The following is a 17,469-nucleotide window of genomic DNA, read 5'->3' on the forward strand; positions in this document are numbered from 1 at the left end:
ATATTCAAAAAGGAAAACATATAACTTTTATAATATCAACATTTGTAGATAGTTCTTCTACTTTAATGAATCACGAAGAAAGTAAGATACAACCTTCAAAAGTTTAAAGAGTTACGTCTGATGAGTTTGACCTTAATTCTTTAGAACGATACCCTAAAAAATGGTTTTAAATTTGGCAATATTACCCAAATCAGAAAGATGAGGTTAGACGAGCTTATCTTAAATGAGATTCATATCAAAAGCATCTTGACAATTATCTTCTATCTGGCCCCCCCAAAATTTCGTTTCAAGCTCCGCCACTGGTTCAGCTTGTCCTTCTTTTTCAAATTTAGTAGAAAATTGTAGCCATAATTTTTAAAACTCTCATGAAAAATCATGACAGTTTAAAGCTGTTGCATATATTTTAAACTGACAATGAAATAGTGGCGATTATAATCCCTCATAAATTACTTGCTTTACAATAGCTGTTCTAGTGATTAGTTAAAATAGCTGTTAAACTGCTAATGACACCTAATATAATCATCAGTAATACTATATATAAGCATTTTTGGGTTCAATTTTATGGATATGGAAGGTTTGGATGTACTATTTCTAGATGTGGAGTTATAGCGTACAAGACAAAAATGTGGGACAAATTTTTTTGAGTCAAAGGTAGAACAATTCGGACCATGCGAGTTTTTTGGAAACGAAATTTTGCTACACAAATCGCATGGTCCGATTTGTAGCCGATGGAATTTGAAATCTGGAACACGCAACTCGGACCCTTCGTTTTGCTTGTTCTGACTAAATTTGTTGAGCAAAACGCTACTCGAACCGTCCGTTTTCAGGAACACAACTCGCAGAGTCCGAATTCTAGTTTCTCTGATCCCACAACAAGGTGAAGCACCTCTTCTCCCCATACGCGAGTCCAACACCTCCTTTCCTTTCATATTCAAATTAAAAAAACGGCATTTTTGTAACAAAGTCTAATTAAGTTAGCATAAATCCAACGAAAAAAATGCTAGCATACGTCACCATTTTTTTTGTGTTTTTACAACGCGGAATTTTTTTATGGAGAGTACAGAAATTTATTGATATAGCACAAAAATTTTTGTTCATAGCACACAATTTTTTACACATAACACAAACTTATCGATATAGTTTAAAAATTTTTGCATATAGCACATAAATATTTTTACATAACACATAAATTTTTGCTGCAAATAAATTTTGTTAGTTAAATAAGTCAATATTTTGAGTATGTAGTATTCCAAAAAAAAATTTGTTGTGCACCGAAACTTTATACTGTGCATATTTTGTTGATTGGATATTAATATTCTAAAATGTGGTCCTTAAAAAAATTTATACTATATACTAAAATTTATGTATGGTATATTAAAATTTTTATACTCTAATTTTCTGAATAGATATAAAAAAAGGGAAAGAAGAAGAGAAGAAGAAAAAATAATGTCTACATACGTACGAAAGAGAAAAAACACGTAATGACTTGATTCAAAATTTAGTTTAAAAAATGTTTAAACACCTAATTTTATTGTATAATCATGAGTGATATCTCCATCCGACCCTGACAATTATTTCAAAAGGACTACGAGGTCCTAAAAAAAACACGCAACTCAATCTCTGATCGTTTTTTTAGAAATTGATTAGCCTCTATGCTAAAAGAAATAACATTAATTTTTTTTGACACAAAAACTAATTAGTCTCATACAAATAAAAATAAAAAATTAGGTTGATTTTTTTTATTAAAAATCTCGTTATTTTTTAAAATAATTGGCAGCGCGTTTAAATTTTTTTTTTCTATAATCATTGGTTGAAAAGTTACTGTAAAACCGTCTCAAAATCCCCCACAACCTTCTGATGCTTTTGGTGTAGTGAGTAAATTACCTCTATAAAAATTATCAACACTAAGAATCCTATTCTAAATTTATCCTAGTGGTTCAATGATAACGATTCTAGATTTAACTCTAAATAAACAAGAGATTTGATTTAGTTAATTCATATATAAAATTTATATTAAAATATAAAATATAAATTAAAATAAGTTATAATATATATATATATATATATATATATTTTTGTAATTTTGTATACAAATATATAGGAAGTAATTTTTAGTGGGTAGATAAAATCTTTTAATGTAAAAGATGCAGAGTAGTGTGAAGAAAAGCGATGAGTGATTAGTAAAACCGAACCCTTAGCTTATGCTTGAAGAAAGTCCTTCCAACCAATTAATGACCGCACGATTGATTTGTCCCTATCCTCATGTGAAATAATGTCTGACCTCTTCTTTAATTTCACCTTGTGCACTACGGTTTAAAATAACAGGTTGCAGTTTACACGGTTCATAAACATCAAGACCTTGACACATCATTATTAATTAATTAATTAATTTTTAGTATTTACTTAAAAGTTCAAAGCAAGTTCTTTAGTATGTAGGGCCCATGCATGCAAGCAACCATTGTTGAATTGAAGTTCGAAGTCTCTCCGGCCTCCGCCAGTTTGGCCTGGAACTTGAACGGGTAAACCGCTAGACTGAAGTACAGACATTGATGCCAACACAAAAGAGTAAAGACACACATAAGATAAGGAATATTAATTTAAAGTTTTTCTTAAATCCAAATATTAATTTTGATGAACTATCCATTGCAAAAATAATTTTACATATAAATTTAATTATATAATTTTATATTAATAAAAATAATTATTTATAGTATTAATTGTATAAATAGTTATTCAAAAAATTAAATATAATTAAACAACTATATAAATTATTTTATATGGTCACTACATCAAAATATATATATATATATATATATATATATATATATATATATAAGTTTTTGTTCAAATAAATTATAACAATATTTTAATATTTTATAAAAATTAAAGTGTAAATTATCTATTATTAATTAAGTTTAAACTTATTTTGGGTTTCGCATCAATTTTGACTCTAACATTTTAATTTATCATATTAAAACTCCTAAATATTGAATAATGATTTACATTTATCTTTGAAGTGATATTCTTAACAAAATATTGATGTAACACGTTAAATTATCAAGATGTATTTTTACATGGATTTTAGATTACCATGATAGAAGAATAATAGATATATGATATGATAAAGTTTCATATGACGCAAATGACTCCCTCCAAAAAAGAGTCAAAACTCTAAATCGTAGCCCCATTTTCGACCTTGTGAAAAAGATGATGGGTTTACGCAGCCTAGGTTCAAGGAGCTATGCCAGGTTGTGTTCTTACAGGTCTTCTATGAGAAATCCTAATCGTAGCAGATTGGAGAAGATTTCAGATTGGTGTAATTGTAGAACACATTCTATGTTTCGATGGTATGGGACGGACACAAATCTTGAGAAATTCTTTTATGGGTACTCATATTATAATGTAAGTTTTTTGTTGTTTGATTTTTCTCTTCTATGTTGTCTTTTTCAATCTGTTATTATTAAAAAATTTTCTTCTTGGGTATTCTTCTAATGTTTTGTTTCTTTGTTGTTGCTAGAATGATAGACTGTTGGGAAGATGTGCTATGCTTTTTTGTGTCGACAAATAGTGAAAAAGATGGCAGTGCAGTGGGAAGACCACAACTTATTCACAATAATGATAATTGAAAGATGAATTTAGTATGGAGAATTAACACAATAAAATCTGAAATTAGACATTTGAAAATATAAATTTCTTTTTTGAGTTTGATCATTTGCTTGGGAGGAAAATAGGAGGTAATATGGGGGAAGTGATTGACGTAAACTTTTTCTCGATGAAAAGTAAAGAGAATCGTATTTTAAAAGTGAAGATCAGATTGGATGTCACAAAATCACTAAGGAGATCATTGAGAATTGCTGGTCCTAACAAAATGATCATTGAACTCTCTATCAAACATGAAAAGATTGGGTGCTTCTGTAACTACTGCAGACATCTAGGTCATGAAGTTAGGAGCTGTGAAATTTTTTTGGAGGACTCGATGACAAGAGATGTTATGGAGGAAAGGCGGAAAAATTGGCTAAAGACAGAGTAGATTGGATGAAAAATTTTGGAGCAAAAGAAGAACTGTGACCCCAATATGCCTAAAGTTGAAATAAGCCTGAGGGAGAACTCAAATCAACTCCAGTAAGTTTGCTCAAAGGATTTGCTAATCTGTCCATGCAAGAGAGTAGTCGAGATAAAAAGTTAGATGATTGTATATCAACTGGTCAAATAGGGGGGTTTGGAAAATGAGAAAGATAAAGGCGACTCGAATGATGGGGGATAGGTGGGTTCAAGGTGATAGAGTTAGTGTTCAAAGGAGATAACCAGTAAAGAAGTCGTGCATTATGAGGAGAAAGAGGGACAACGAGTGGATAAATGACCAGAGATAGAAGAGGCTGTCAAACATAGTTTTCACATTGGCAAACCATCCAGTGAAAAAAAATCAGAAATGCAAAACTGTTAAAATTAAATATATGGCGAGGAAGATGGGAGAGGGAGGTAGCAGCAGATTGAGTGGAGAAAAAAAAACAAAAGGAGGAAGAAAAAGGAGTAACAACGAAGAAGCAGTGCAATGATGATGAAAGAATGTTGAATATAGGGGTGGGTGCCAACCCAAAAATGGCACCCCACAGAGAATGAAGATAGTGATGTGGAACTGTCGGGGTTTGGGGAACTCCCTGACAGTTCACAACATACAAGAGATCCAAAGATCTCATTCCCCTGAGGTTTTATTTTTGTGTGAAACTAAAAACAATTCTTCGATGGCAACTATGCACTATACGAAGTTTGGTTTCGAAAAGGTATATTGTGTGAAACCACATGAGATAGCAGGAGGTTTGGCATTGGCTTGGAAAAGTACTACTGATATTACAGCGATGAATAATGGAGAATACTTCATTCATTGGAGATGGGAGGATACAATAAAAAATTTGAAGTGGCATATAGTGGGAGTTCACCTTCATAGTGATAAAAATCAACGAAATCGACAATATGAGGAGCTATTAAATCTAATAGCAAGGTTAGAAGGTGATTATGTGATAATGGGAGACTTTAATGCTATAACGGCGTACCATGAAAAGGAAAGGGGCAGATCAAAATCAACCTCATCTATTGAAGGTTTCAATAATTTTCTCAACATGGGTGGTATGGTGGATTTGGGGTTTAAAGGGTGTAGATTCACATAGAGTAATAAGCAATATGGAGGCAACCTTGTCCGAGAACGGCTTGATCGGTGTTTGGCTACATCAAATTATTGCGAGGCCTACCCTAAATCTGCCGTGGTGCACCTAAATGATCAAGGTTCAGATCATAGGCATATTCTGTTGATCACACAGGAGGAGTAGAGGAGGATCGAAAGACGATTTAGATTTTAGGAGAGATGGTGTTATAAGGAAGAGGTTGGACAGATAATTAGAGAAGGATGGAAAGAAGCAGTGCAAGGGTCTCCAATGTTTCAATTATTTACCAAACTCAAGAGATGTCATCATCACTTGGTTGAGTGGCAATGGAGCAAGGGCAGCAACTCGCTGCAACAAATTAATTATATAAAATAGCAAATTGATGAAGAGAAAGATAAAGGCAACCAAGCGGACAAGCATCAGATTCTGGTTTTAGAAGAGGAATTGGCAGAAGCATACTTAAAAGAAGAAAGGTTCTGGCGAAAAAAGGCAAGGGTTCAATGGCTCAATTATGGAGATCAAAATACAAATTTTTTCACTCAAAAGCACATATCAGAAACCAATATAATAGAATTCAACAGCTGGAAGGTGAAGATGGAGCAATGCATTCAGATTCAAAAGGTATTAGACAGGTAACTCAACATTATTTTGAGTCTCTTTTCAATTCGCAAGGTGTACATGATCCTACAACAACTATTTCCATTATGAGAAAAAAAGTAACAGGGCAGAATAACTGGTTGCTTACAAGACCAATAACTGAAATTGAAATTAAAAAAAGTAGTTTTCTCAATAAATCCATTCTCAGCTCCAGGGGAAGACAGATTTACAGCAAATTTTTTTTAATTTTTCTGGTGTGTTGTTAGAGAAGAGACAGTTAGAGCAGTGCAAAATTTTTTCTCAAGTGAAAGAATGCTCAAATCCTTCAATCATACTCATATATGTCTAATTCCAAAAATTCCAAATGCAACGAGAATGACCCAGGTACGACCGATTAGCCTAAGTTTGGTCTTTTCAAAATTATTTCGAAGATATTGGTGAATTGTATGCAATTTCTTATTAATAAAGTGATTAGTAATAATCAAAGTGCATTTATTAAAGGCAGACTTATTACAGATAATGTACTAATTGCACATGAATAAATGCATTTCTTAAAGAATAAAAGAAATGGGGATTGGGATATGGCATTTAAACTAGACATGAGTAAAGCTTATGACAAAGTGGAATGGAGTTTTTTTGTGGAAGGTGATGAAACAACTGGGTTTTTGTAACCGGTGGATTAATTGGCTTAAAGAGTGTGTGATGACTGTTTTCTATTCTGTTACTGTCGATAGACAACCTAAAGTTTTGTTTAAACCTACAAGAGGTCTTCGTCAAGGAGATCCTCTTTCTCCTTATCTTTTCATATTTTGTGCAGACGGACTAGCCATCTACTCCACAGAAGAGAACAGAATCATGAGTTGGTTAGTTTAAAAATTAACAGTAATTGCCCTATTATAAGCCACTTATTTTTTTCTGATGACTCTATCATATTCACAAAGACAAATTCTACTTCTTGTCAGAACGTACTAAATATTTTGCAGATATATGGAGGATTAAGTGGTCAAGAAATTAACCTAGCTAATTCGGCAATTTTCTTTAGCCGTAACACACCGCAACAAGAGGGTAAGATTGGCGAATTTGCTACAAGTTCCAATTGTGGGAGCACAAGACAAGTATCTGGGTCTGCCTACAACTATACAAAGATCCAAAACATCCACATTTAGTTATGTAAAAGAGAAAGTGGCAAAAAAAATTACAACAGTGAAAGAGATCATTACTATCAGTAAGCAGTCGGGAGGTGCTAATAAAGGTTGTTGGAGCTGTCATCCCACTCTACACCTTTGGATGTTTCAAACTGCCTGAAAAACTCATAGAAGATATTCAAAGACAATTAATGCAGTTTTGGTGGGGTCAAAAACATGATGAATGAAAATTACAGTGGATCAGTTGGGACACATTGTGCAAACCAAAATGTCAAAGAGGTATGGGTTTTAAAGATCTCAAAGCTTTCAATCTTGCGATATTGGAAAAGCAAGGGTGGCGATTTCTTACAAAACCTTATTCACTGGTTACAAGAGTCTTTAAAAGCAAGTTCTTCAGATACTGTAATTTCTTGAAAGTAGGTATTGGGAATAATCCTTTATGGGCATGGAGAAGTCTACTAAAAGGGAGAAAAATCATTGAACAGGGGGCAATTTGGAAAGTCGGGAGACGGAGCTCAATAAATATTTGGGAAGCAAACTGGGTTGACAAAGAAGGGCCCTTAATAGCCAAACCACACATTCAAATTTAGCCAAAACTCATATGAGTTTCTCAATTGATAACAGACTCGGGAGAATGTAATTTACAATTAATTAATAGTTGTTTCCCAACAGAAATTGCCCAATCAATTCATAGAGTCAAGATATATGAAGACGGTGATAAATTGATATGGAACAAGGAAAGAAAGGGAGCTTACTCAGTCAGATCAGGTTATGGAATTGCTTTTCAGCTATACCATCCTCCAATTGAATTTCTCACTGATAGATTTAAGAACAAAGCTCTATGGAATTCTGTATGGAACTTGGAGACACCAGAGAAGGTAAAGGTTCATATGCGAAAAACGCTCCATGGAAGGCTCCCTGTCCACAGAAGAATAGCTACAATCTCTGAAACATGTCCTCACTACAACCAAGCTCTAGAATCAATTATGCATTGCTTTATCTCTAGACTATACTCAAAGCTTATTTGGCAGCTTACTGACATGTATGGAGGAATTGGAGAGGAAGATGATGAGACTTTTCGCACATAGTGGATGGGGGTAATAAGGAGGCCGAACAAAAGATCTAATACTCAGATGCGGAGTAGTTTAGTTGCTATGGAGAATATGGTTAGTAAGAAACAAATGAATTTTTGAAGAAAGGAAAATGGCACCTCAAGAAGTATGGAAAGAAGGAGTAGAACTCAATGAAGAATATCGTTTCAAAACCAAGCTAATGCAGTAGCACTAAAGTTTTCTTTTTTCTCTTAATGTTTATTTTATTATCTGATTTTTGGGATGACTGTAAGAACTGGTATAACCGTTTTAATAAAATAATAATTTTAAAGTGTCTGGGGTAGATTCAAAATTTAGAAATTTTAAATTGAAAATTTAAAGGTGAAATTTGGATTCAGTGAATTTTTCTAAGTGGAAAAATGTATCTTTTTCGAAAAGTTTTTGTAAAAATGCGTACTAGCACTTAAGCCAGCAGATCTAAAACGCTAACGGGTTGGACCAGGCCTAAAGTGGGCCCAAGGTCCAACATATATATTGTGTTTAATGAGCTTTCAGCTTATTTTATACATAGAGAGTGAGAGGGGGCGCAGCATAGAGAAGAGAGGAGAAGAGGGTGATGTTATTATTCATCACCATCTTCTGGGAGCCATATTTTGAGCTACGGAGCTCTAATTGACGAGTCGTTTGCGGCCACGCGAAGCTCTTGCCGAGTTCGTCATTTCTAGCTAGGTCCTGTTGGTAAGAACTTGAAACTCGCACTCCAGTTTCCTGACCTAATATTCTGCATTTTTGGGGTTTGGTTTTTGAGTAAGTTTTGTAGTTTTGGTTGTTTAGGTGATCTTTAGTAGTGAGTAATTGTTAGGTTTTACCCCTAATCTCGTTGGATAAGGTAAGGTTTGACTAAACCCTTGTGTTTAGTTATTTTTGTGAACCCTAGGTTTGATGTTTGTATGTTATATGATGTTAGTTTGAGCTTTGGTGCTTGTTGGAGTTGCCTTGGCTTTTTAGAAGCTTGTTTGGACTCAAAGTGGTGTTTTGTGCCTTTCTCTATGTAATATGTAATATTCTGGACACTTAGACTAGTAGGCCTTAGGATAGGGTTGAATTGATGGTAATTGTTGGTTGTTTTTTATTATTGTGGTTGATGATGATTGTTGGGAACTATTGGTGTCGATGAGTATTGATGGTGGGTTGAATTATGTATGAGACATGTGAATTGTGATGAATATTTTATGAGTTGTATGTATTGGATAGTGATTATGATGTTGTTGAGGAAATTGATAGTTGGTGTTGTTGATGAGAATTGATAGATGTAGTGGTGGTGTTGTGTGGAATGAATTAGAATAATAATAATGATGATCATATGATTTGATGATGAATGATGATAATTGGGTATATAACTTGTATATGGAATAATGTTATTGTAATTGGGATTAGTGAATGAATTGAGGAATGGAAGTGATTTGGGTATTTTGGTAGTGATATATGTTGGATTTGTGGTGGGAAAATTTGGAAGAGAATGAGTGATTAGGTGTAGAAATGTTTGGGATATGATTGAGGGATAATGGTAAAGGTGTGGTAGTGTTTTGGTAATGAATTATGGTTGTAAATGTTTGGTTTGGTTTGAGTTTTGAAAAAATTGAGAACCTTGTGAAATTTGGTAAAAAATGGATTTTTGGTGCACTTTGACAGATCATATCTTAAGCTACGGTTTTTGAAATTGAATGATTTTTGTATCAAATTAGAGATAATTTAAAGAGCTTAAAATGGTATAGATTTTGTAAAAATCGAAATTTTGCAGAGAAAGATATGATCGTCAGAAGTTGGTGCCAGAAATCTGAATTCTATGAAGTTACAGAATTTGTGATTTCTAATTTGTGTGCGCACGCACATTGCTGTGCGCGTGCTTTGAACAGTGGCTATGCTTTAACTTGTGCGTACGCACAGCCTTGTGCACACACACACCCTGTGAATTTTTGAAACTGTGCGTACGAACAATCTCGTGCGCACACATACACAGGGATATGCCTACTGTTAGGGGGTGCTAGCACACTCTGGTGTACACGCTCACCTTACGAATTTTGCAAGTTGTGCGTACGCACATCCCCGTGCGCATGCACACGCTGGAAGGTGCATTCTATTGAGGGCATTCACACGTATCTGTGCGTATACGCATAATAGAAAATTTTACTTTCTGTGCGTACGCACACTGCGCTGTCTTTTAAGTAAAGCTTTGTTTTTAACTGTTTTACCTTTCCGGCAAGCTCGTAAACTTTTGTAACACTTATTTAGGATGTCTTAACTTGTTTTTAGGCCTTGGAACATAGAGACTATCCCAAGTGAGTTTAACTAGATATTTTCTGGTAATAAGTTAGAAGGCGGAGGTTTACGTTCCTGGTGTACATGGGGATGGACTAGTTGGGTATCTGACGACGTGCTATATTGATGATGAACTTGTGATATTAAGGATGGATGATGAGTTTAAGACTTGGAAATGAATGTGTATGGTTAATGAGATGAGTATAAGCAGACTTGTGCTATGAGCAGTGACATCTGAGATTGAATATGTGATTACGATATGCATTATTCTCCGTCGTAGGTGCTGTAGCAGTCTCCTGCCTACGTTTAGATGTGAGGGTTGAAGCTGGGCTTCTCACTCATATTTATCGTTCAAGAGGAAGGTGGTAGAGCACTCTCCCTCGGAACGTTTCCCTCTGAAAGGAGAAGGTGGTAGGGCACTCATCCCTCGGAATTATTCCTTCTGAGCATGCGTTTTCTCTCTGGTTGCATGGTGGTAGGGCACTATCCCTCGAAATCATGCGGCATCTAGAGAAAGGTGGTAGGGCACTCTCCCTCGGAACATTTCCCTCTGAAAGGAGAAGGTGGTAGGGCACTCATCCCTCATAATTATTCCTCCTGAGTATGCGCAACAGAGAGACTAATCTGGGAGTTGCCGTCTGAATTTTCTGTCGGGTTTGGCACTATAACCGATAAGTGATATCACGAGCCAATAGGACAGGCATTCATCATATGCATCTCTTAAGTGCTTGTTTGCTTTAATTACTTAAGTTTGCCTAATTGTGTAATATGCCTACTTGCTTCTTGAATTACTTGTTATATATGATTACTGTCTGTGTTTTACTTGCTTGCATTATCTGTGATTGTCTGGTGCTGAGGAGGTTAGGTAGGCGGTGGCGATGGGATCGGTTGGAGGGTAAGTTGGTGAAGGCTGTGGGATAGCGGTGACTAGTTTTAGTTAGAAATCCCTTAAGTTTAGATAACCATATTTATGGTTTATGGTTTAAGTTATTTCTTTTGTTTTAAGCTTAAATATTCTGTATTAATGTGAATTTCTAGGATTGCCTCTAGCGTCCCGGGGTCTTACATTTTACATTACTGGTCATTGTTACCATACTGAGAATATCTGGTTCTCATTCCATACTTTGTTGTTGTTTTTCAGATGCAGGTCATAACCCACCTCGGTGAGTTGCGGACATGGTGACAAAGTGGAGTATGGTTTCTTCCTTGTTTATTTCTATTTTATTTTGCTGTAGTACTTTCTCTCACCTTTCTGTTTTAGACTTTATGGCCTTAGAGGCTTGATTTGAGAGATAAGTTGTATAAGTTGTTTAAACTTAAAAAATTCTTTATAGTTCAGTTTGATTAGCCGGCCTAAACTCCGCAGGCTGTATGTACTTCTCTTTTGGTATTTCATACTTATATATATATATATATATATATATATATATATATATATATATATATATATATATCTTGTCAATTTGATTATTACCTTGTACATCCTGGAGCTATCTACAAGGTTTATATGTATTATGTCTTATCCTGTTCGTGCTTACGCATTTAGTTATCATGTGTGAACAATTCGCGTTTTGTATTTCCACTTTATGCGACTTTGAGCTTCATTCGTTCATCGGGCTTCTAGTTATATCTATTTTTGGACATATATTATATATTATAAGCTTTAAAACTACCGTGACACTTTGTTATTCTTTACTTTACTGTTAGAAGTAAAATTTGGAGTAACAGAGTGTTACAATGACCCTTCCTATTCCTTGTGCGTGTCTTGTAAAAACTTTTTTGTACTCATTTTTACCATAAATATAATCCTATCTTAGTTTAAAAAAAAATAACTTAGTAAAGATATTGTCAATTAATTTTGTTTTTTAAATATACAACCACAAAATTATCATTTTTAAATTCAAGCCCATATCTTATCTTTCTTTAAATTTTGAATACGGGTTTGGTTTGAGTTTTAACCCTGTTTATGCACCAAAAGTAGAAGAGAAGGTTAAAGTTATAAAACGTCATCGTTTTGGAGGCGCATAGTTGGGTTACTTGCGAAAGTGGCAATACAAAAGGTGTTTAGAGAACCACAAACATAACGTTCCGTGTTCCACTTGAACTCAAATCTAAGCTAACTAACAAAAGCAACAAATCTTCAGCTAAAACCATAACTAAGACTTTTGTGGGGAAAACAAAAAATTCTAAAACCCTAATTTCAATTATATATCCTCTTTCATTATCCATCCCACTCCATCGCCTCTGTTTCGTTGAGAGAATAGAGACAACAAAAACAGAGGATCCTTTCGTGTTAGGTATGTAATCCTAATTCCTTGGTTTTCCTGAAAAAGCATTCAGTTTTTCTTCTTCTTGCTTCTTCTTCTTTTCGCTTTGTTCGTGGAAGCTGTGGTTTCTGATGTTTCACTGTTTGAGAATTGCAGGCACCGCCAATTCTGTTTCCAGTTTCAATATGGCCAAAATCTCCTTCAAGCTTCAACATCCTTTGGGTATTCTCTTTCTTTTTTTCAATTAATTTATTCTTTTCCCAATATGGAAGGGGTTTGCTTTCTGTAATGATGATTATGTTGGCATGATTATTGTTCAATTCCACTATGCTAAACACAGCTTACTGTTTTTTATACCTCAGAGAGAAGGCAAGGTGAAGCTTCTCGAATTCGAGAGAAGTATCCTGATAGAATACCTGTATGTATTCATTCCATGTTTATGTTATTTTTTATATCTTCGAGTACTCTTATTCATACGTGAGAATTGGGTGCAGGTGATTGTGGAGAAAGCTGACAGAAGTGATATTCCGGAGATTGATAAGAAGAAGTAAGTGTTTTTATCATGTGCTATTTTTAACCCTTCTGATTGTATGACTTGGAATATTAGTTTGCTACCTGATTTTTTTGTTCATTTATTATATGTGTGATGGTTTTATGTAAATATTTGGAATGTCATAAAAAAAATTGCATGTTCTGATGATGGTAATGAGTTTTATTATGTTATAGGAGTGTTGAAGAAGTTTGAGTATGATATAGTTTTTGTTTGCCACTTGATAACATCATGCAAAATTGTATTGAACTATTCGTAAGAGATTAACAAGTTAGGCATGCTCTGAATTTCAATGACCAAACCTTTTTTAATTTGCATATTTTATATTCGATCAATATGATTATATCTATTTATGTTGATGGATGTATGTCGTTGATTAGAGTCTGTGCACTAGAGGATTCTCAGTTGATTTTGTTGCAACTCTTGTGATGTTGCAGATACCTTGTCCCAGCTGATTTAACTGTCGGTCAGTTTGTCTACGTTGTCCGCAAAAGAATGATGCTCGGTGCTGAGAAGGCTATTTTCGTTTTTGTCAATAACACACTACCTCCAACTGGTAAGTGTCATCACTCATTAACCCAAATGTTGTTTTTGCCCTTCGTGGAAGCGCTTCTGAACTGAGTCCCCTGTTGTTGCAGCTTCATTGATGTCTGCTATTTATGAGGAACATAAGGATCAGGATGGATTTCTTTACATGACTTATAGTGGGGAGAACACCTTTGGATCTTGCTAAGCGAAATTTATGATGACCTCGGTAAATAGTTTCTGCAAGATGTAAATTATTTGCAGCTAATCATCAGTACAAAGTCCTTTGAGTAATTTCTTTTTGGTGGTATATTGAGCAATGTTATCTTACACCTTATTTTAAATTATGAATTTCAATGGATGAATTTAATATTGATTACTACACTTTCTTTTTAATTCTTAGTTGCATTGTTCGAGTAACATCATCCTCTTCTTGATGCTATAATTTGCACAAACACATTCTTAAGAGTTCCCAAATTTCCATTAGTGTTAATTAATCTTGAAGGAAGATTGATCTTTTTATTGTTATTTTTTTCCTGAGTAACAATGAAGTACACCATTAAGAATGTGTGCATCCAAAATTCCGGAGTTGTTAGGTCATTGGAGCTGTGTTCCCGTCTGACATTGTAATTTTTCGTGGCTTACTAGCTCTATCAAAGAACAATCTAATGTGAGAACGAAAAGGATGATTTTTGATTAAATCTGAACTCCTTTATAGGTTTGGGTATTTTCACAATTTAATAGTGTCTGTTAACAGGAGCTATTATACACAGTGGCAAACTATACAGAAAAAACTCTTTATTTTGAATTTTTGATCACCAATCATGTTGAGTTGGGCAAAGTATTGTGACTTACTAATACTAAAGAATGTCTTGATCCGGAAATTTAAATGTATGTCATTTAGGATTCATTTATTTTTTATTCTAAAAAACTTATGATTCGTTTATAAAATTTATAGAAATATTTTTTTAGTAAAAGGTAAGGTTTTTTTCAGTAAAAACTCAAAACATTTGTCAATTGGCACAAACATCCTCAATCAATATTAATATGATTTTTGGTTTGGGGGAAAAACAAAATTGATATTTGCAAAGCAAAACTGCTACCAGAAATTAGAAAGTATACTATGTCTCATGCTCTAATTTGTTGATCTCACTTTCATTTTCCTAATTTTTAGTAGATAACTTTTATCTTTATCACTGATACAATGTGATCAATAATAAAAAATGAGAATAAAGAGAACCACTTATTTTCGGAACATATAAAATTTTCTGTACTATAACTAGATTTAGGAAGTGTATGCAGTTGGGCACCCAGTGAAATAATCAAATAATAAAAACAAGAGTGGAGTGGGCATCCCAATTTATTTGGATGTAGTCTTTCTCTTGAGTTGGATCTTGATCCAATTGACACAAATTAAAGTGCCACTTTTGATTTTGAGCACACCTATCATTGCAAATGCTTTGACTTTGGTGAAACCACCGCCACCCTTGGTAGATTTCTTGGTGTTGTTGGCGGTATCCATGTCATTTTGGGATCTGCTGCCAATGGCATCATCATTTTCCATAGCACCAATACCTCCAGCACCCCACACATCAGCCCAACTTTCACTTCCCATGTCTCCTAGTACCATCAGAATAATTTATTAAAAAATAAATTCGTTAACAAAATGTTTCTTTTTTAGCTTATTTAACGAATATTTTAAGAATACTTGTTAATGTTTTCAAACCAGAATGTTTTAATTGAAAAATTTTAAATTTTAAATGTATCTATTAAGTTAAAAAGTTTCAAAATCCACTCTCCTTAATTACACAAGTGTTACAGCTAAACAATAAAAAATAATAAAGAATATCTTTTTTTTTCTTTTGTCTAATGTACACGTTTAAAATACTGGTTAAAAATAATAGATTAAAAAAAACTACTTTTTTTTCACACTTCCGTTTTTTTAATTGATGTCCTGAAGGAATTATTAACCGAAAAAAAAGGGGAAAAAAAGAATAGTGCTCATGTATATGGAAAATATTTTGGAAATGATACACTAAAAATATCGTGAAGATGTTATATAAATGAATTGTAAAGTTCAAATAGGTGGAAACTCAGGTGCAGTCGATTTCACGTGAAGTTGATAACTGAGAGTCATTAAATGATTTGATTGATATGACTAAATTTTTATCTAACAGTTCTCAGTTATCAACTTAACGTGAAGTCGACTGCACCTGAGTTTTCACTGTAACATCATCTTTCAAGATGGAGGAGATAGAGGCTCAAATACATACATTACTAGTCTTAGCTTGAAATTTGTTGAAACTTGCAACTTTTCATATTTGCATGTCATAAATAATACTCAAATGTGTAAATTCTAAGACCATGTCAAGTTTTCAACGCTACTACCATAATTATTAGAAAGTCTTAACTCTTAAGAGTTGCTCATAATCATAGAGGAGACGTGAATAGTACCTTGTATGAGTCGGTGTTAGATGCACTAGATTTGGGAAACTCTATAGGGAGGAGGAGGAGTTGTTAAAACGAACAAAGTGATGCGGTGTTAGAAATGGCCTATTTTTTCCTGCTATTTGCTTTTTATTTCTTCAAAGTTATATTTATCTTGTAACAATTGAGTGGCCAACCCACCAATTTTATTATTTCCATCTAACCAAAGAAAACTTTGTTTATAATTGAATTTTAAAATCCTCAAACTTGTCTCATTGTCGTGATACTTCGGCCAGCATTTGTTAAACTTGTCATAGTTGCATAGTTAGTCCAAAAGTATTTGTCGTCGTCCACTTAGATTGTATCAATGCATGGATTCTCCCTGCTCTTGTTGTATCTGCTAAGAATTAATATAATGTCATTTATTCCTTGTAATATCGTCATCTAGTAACATATATATGATTTCCGTTATTAGTGTTTATAAATTATGTTCCGATGCTATATCTAGTAAAATAAAACCTAGAAATTGTATCTTTATTTCAACACATACTAGTCAGAAGGAAATTTTGGTCAAAGATCTGGTTACTCAAGACTTTAAAAAAGAAAAAGGAAATAAAGCCTCGTCCAAAACGAGGAGGAAAAGGAACGTAACGAAAGATCACAAGGAAGTAATGTTTACGTATAAGGGAGACTGAGTTGTGTATATATGAAAATAAAATAAAGCTGTAAAGGCAAATGGAGCCTAATTCAAGTGAATGTAGTTGAATCATACTGTATGAAAATTGTTATAACCAACCCAATACTTACGCCTACGAAGCTCGGACACTATTTTTATTGTCGGATACATTTCAGATACGATACACGTCGATATATATTCTTTCGATACACATATTTTCTATGTCCAACAACTATGTCTTAACTTTTAATAAAAAATACATGTAAGTATCATTATGTATTAGTGTGTCCAATTTTATTTTTAATATGTATTATTAAAATGAGTTTAAAAATAGTATATATTATTAATTATTAAAATAAAATATATTTTAAATATTTTATATAATTAAAAAATATTAAAAATAATTAACAAATTAATTTATACATTAATGTTAATAAAATACTAATATATTATTACAATTTATGTGAAAAATATTTTATATTTTATATATATATACTGTACGGTAGAACTATATAAGAATTTTAATTCAGGTATCACATGTAAGTGTCATCATAGCTTAGGGCGTTATATTAAGCAGTCAAAAAGCACAATGGGTTGCCTCATCTTTAATCATTCTCCAAGACCATATCAAACACTTCTTTCTATTACTAGAAATTGTTGAATGACTTGTGAAAAGAACGCATGTTATTATTTTGGAATCACTGCACTAAACAAATTGAAGTGGACATTCTGGGTACAGAGCAGGGACTGAA

The 17,469-nt window shown here is 33.5% G+C and overlaps 1 protein-coding gene across 1 annotated transcript; it reads left to right on the forward strand.

Annotated features, from left to right (window-relative positions):
- The first annotated feature begins 12,302 nt into the window (after positions 1-12,302).
- LOC112795919 (autophagy-related protein 8C-like) lies at positions 12,303-14,010 on the forward strand. Its single transcript, XM_025838133.2, has 6 exons — positions 12,303-12,569; positions 12,696-12,761; positions 12,902-12,957; positions 13,034-13,086; positions 13,527-13,645; positions 13,728-14,010. The coding sequence occupies exons 2-6, from the start codon at positions 12,725-12,727 to the stop codon at positions 13,820-13,822; spliced, it is 360 nt and encodes a 119-aa protein (XP_025693918.1). The 5' UTR covers positions 12,303-12,569; positions 12,696-12,724; the 3' UTR covers positions 13,823-14,010.
- Positions 14,011-17,469: the final 3,459 nt, after the last annotated feature.

Source organism: Arachis hypogaea, chromosome 4 (genome assembly GCF_003086295.3).
Source record: "Arachis hypogaea cultivar Tifrunner chromosome 4, arahy.Tifrunner.gnm2.J5K5, whole genome shotgun sequence".
Classification (NCBI taxonomy): domain Eukaryota; kingdom Viridiplantae; phylum Streptophyta; class Magnoliopsida; order Fabales; family Fabaceae; genus Arachis; species Arachis hypogaea.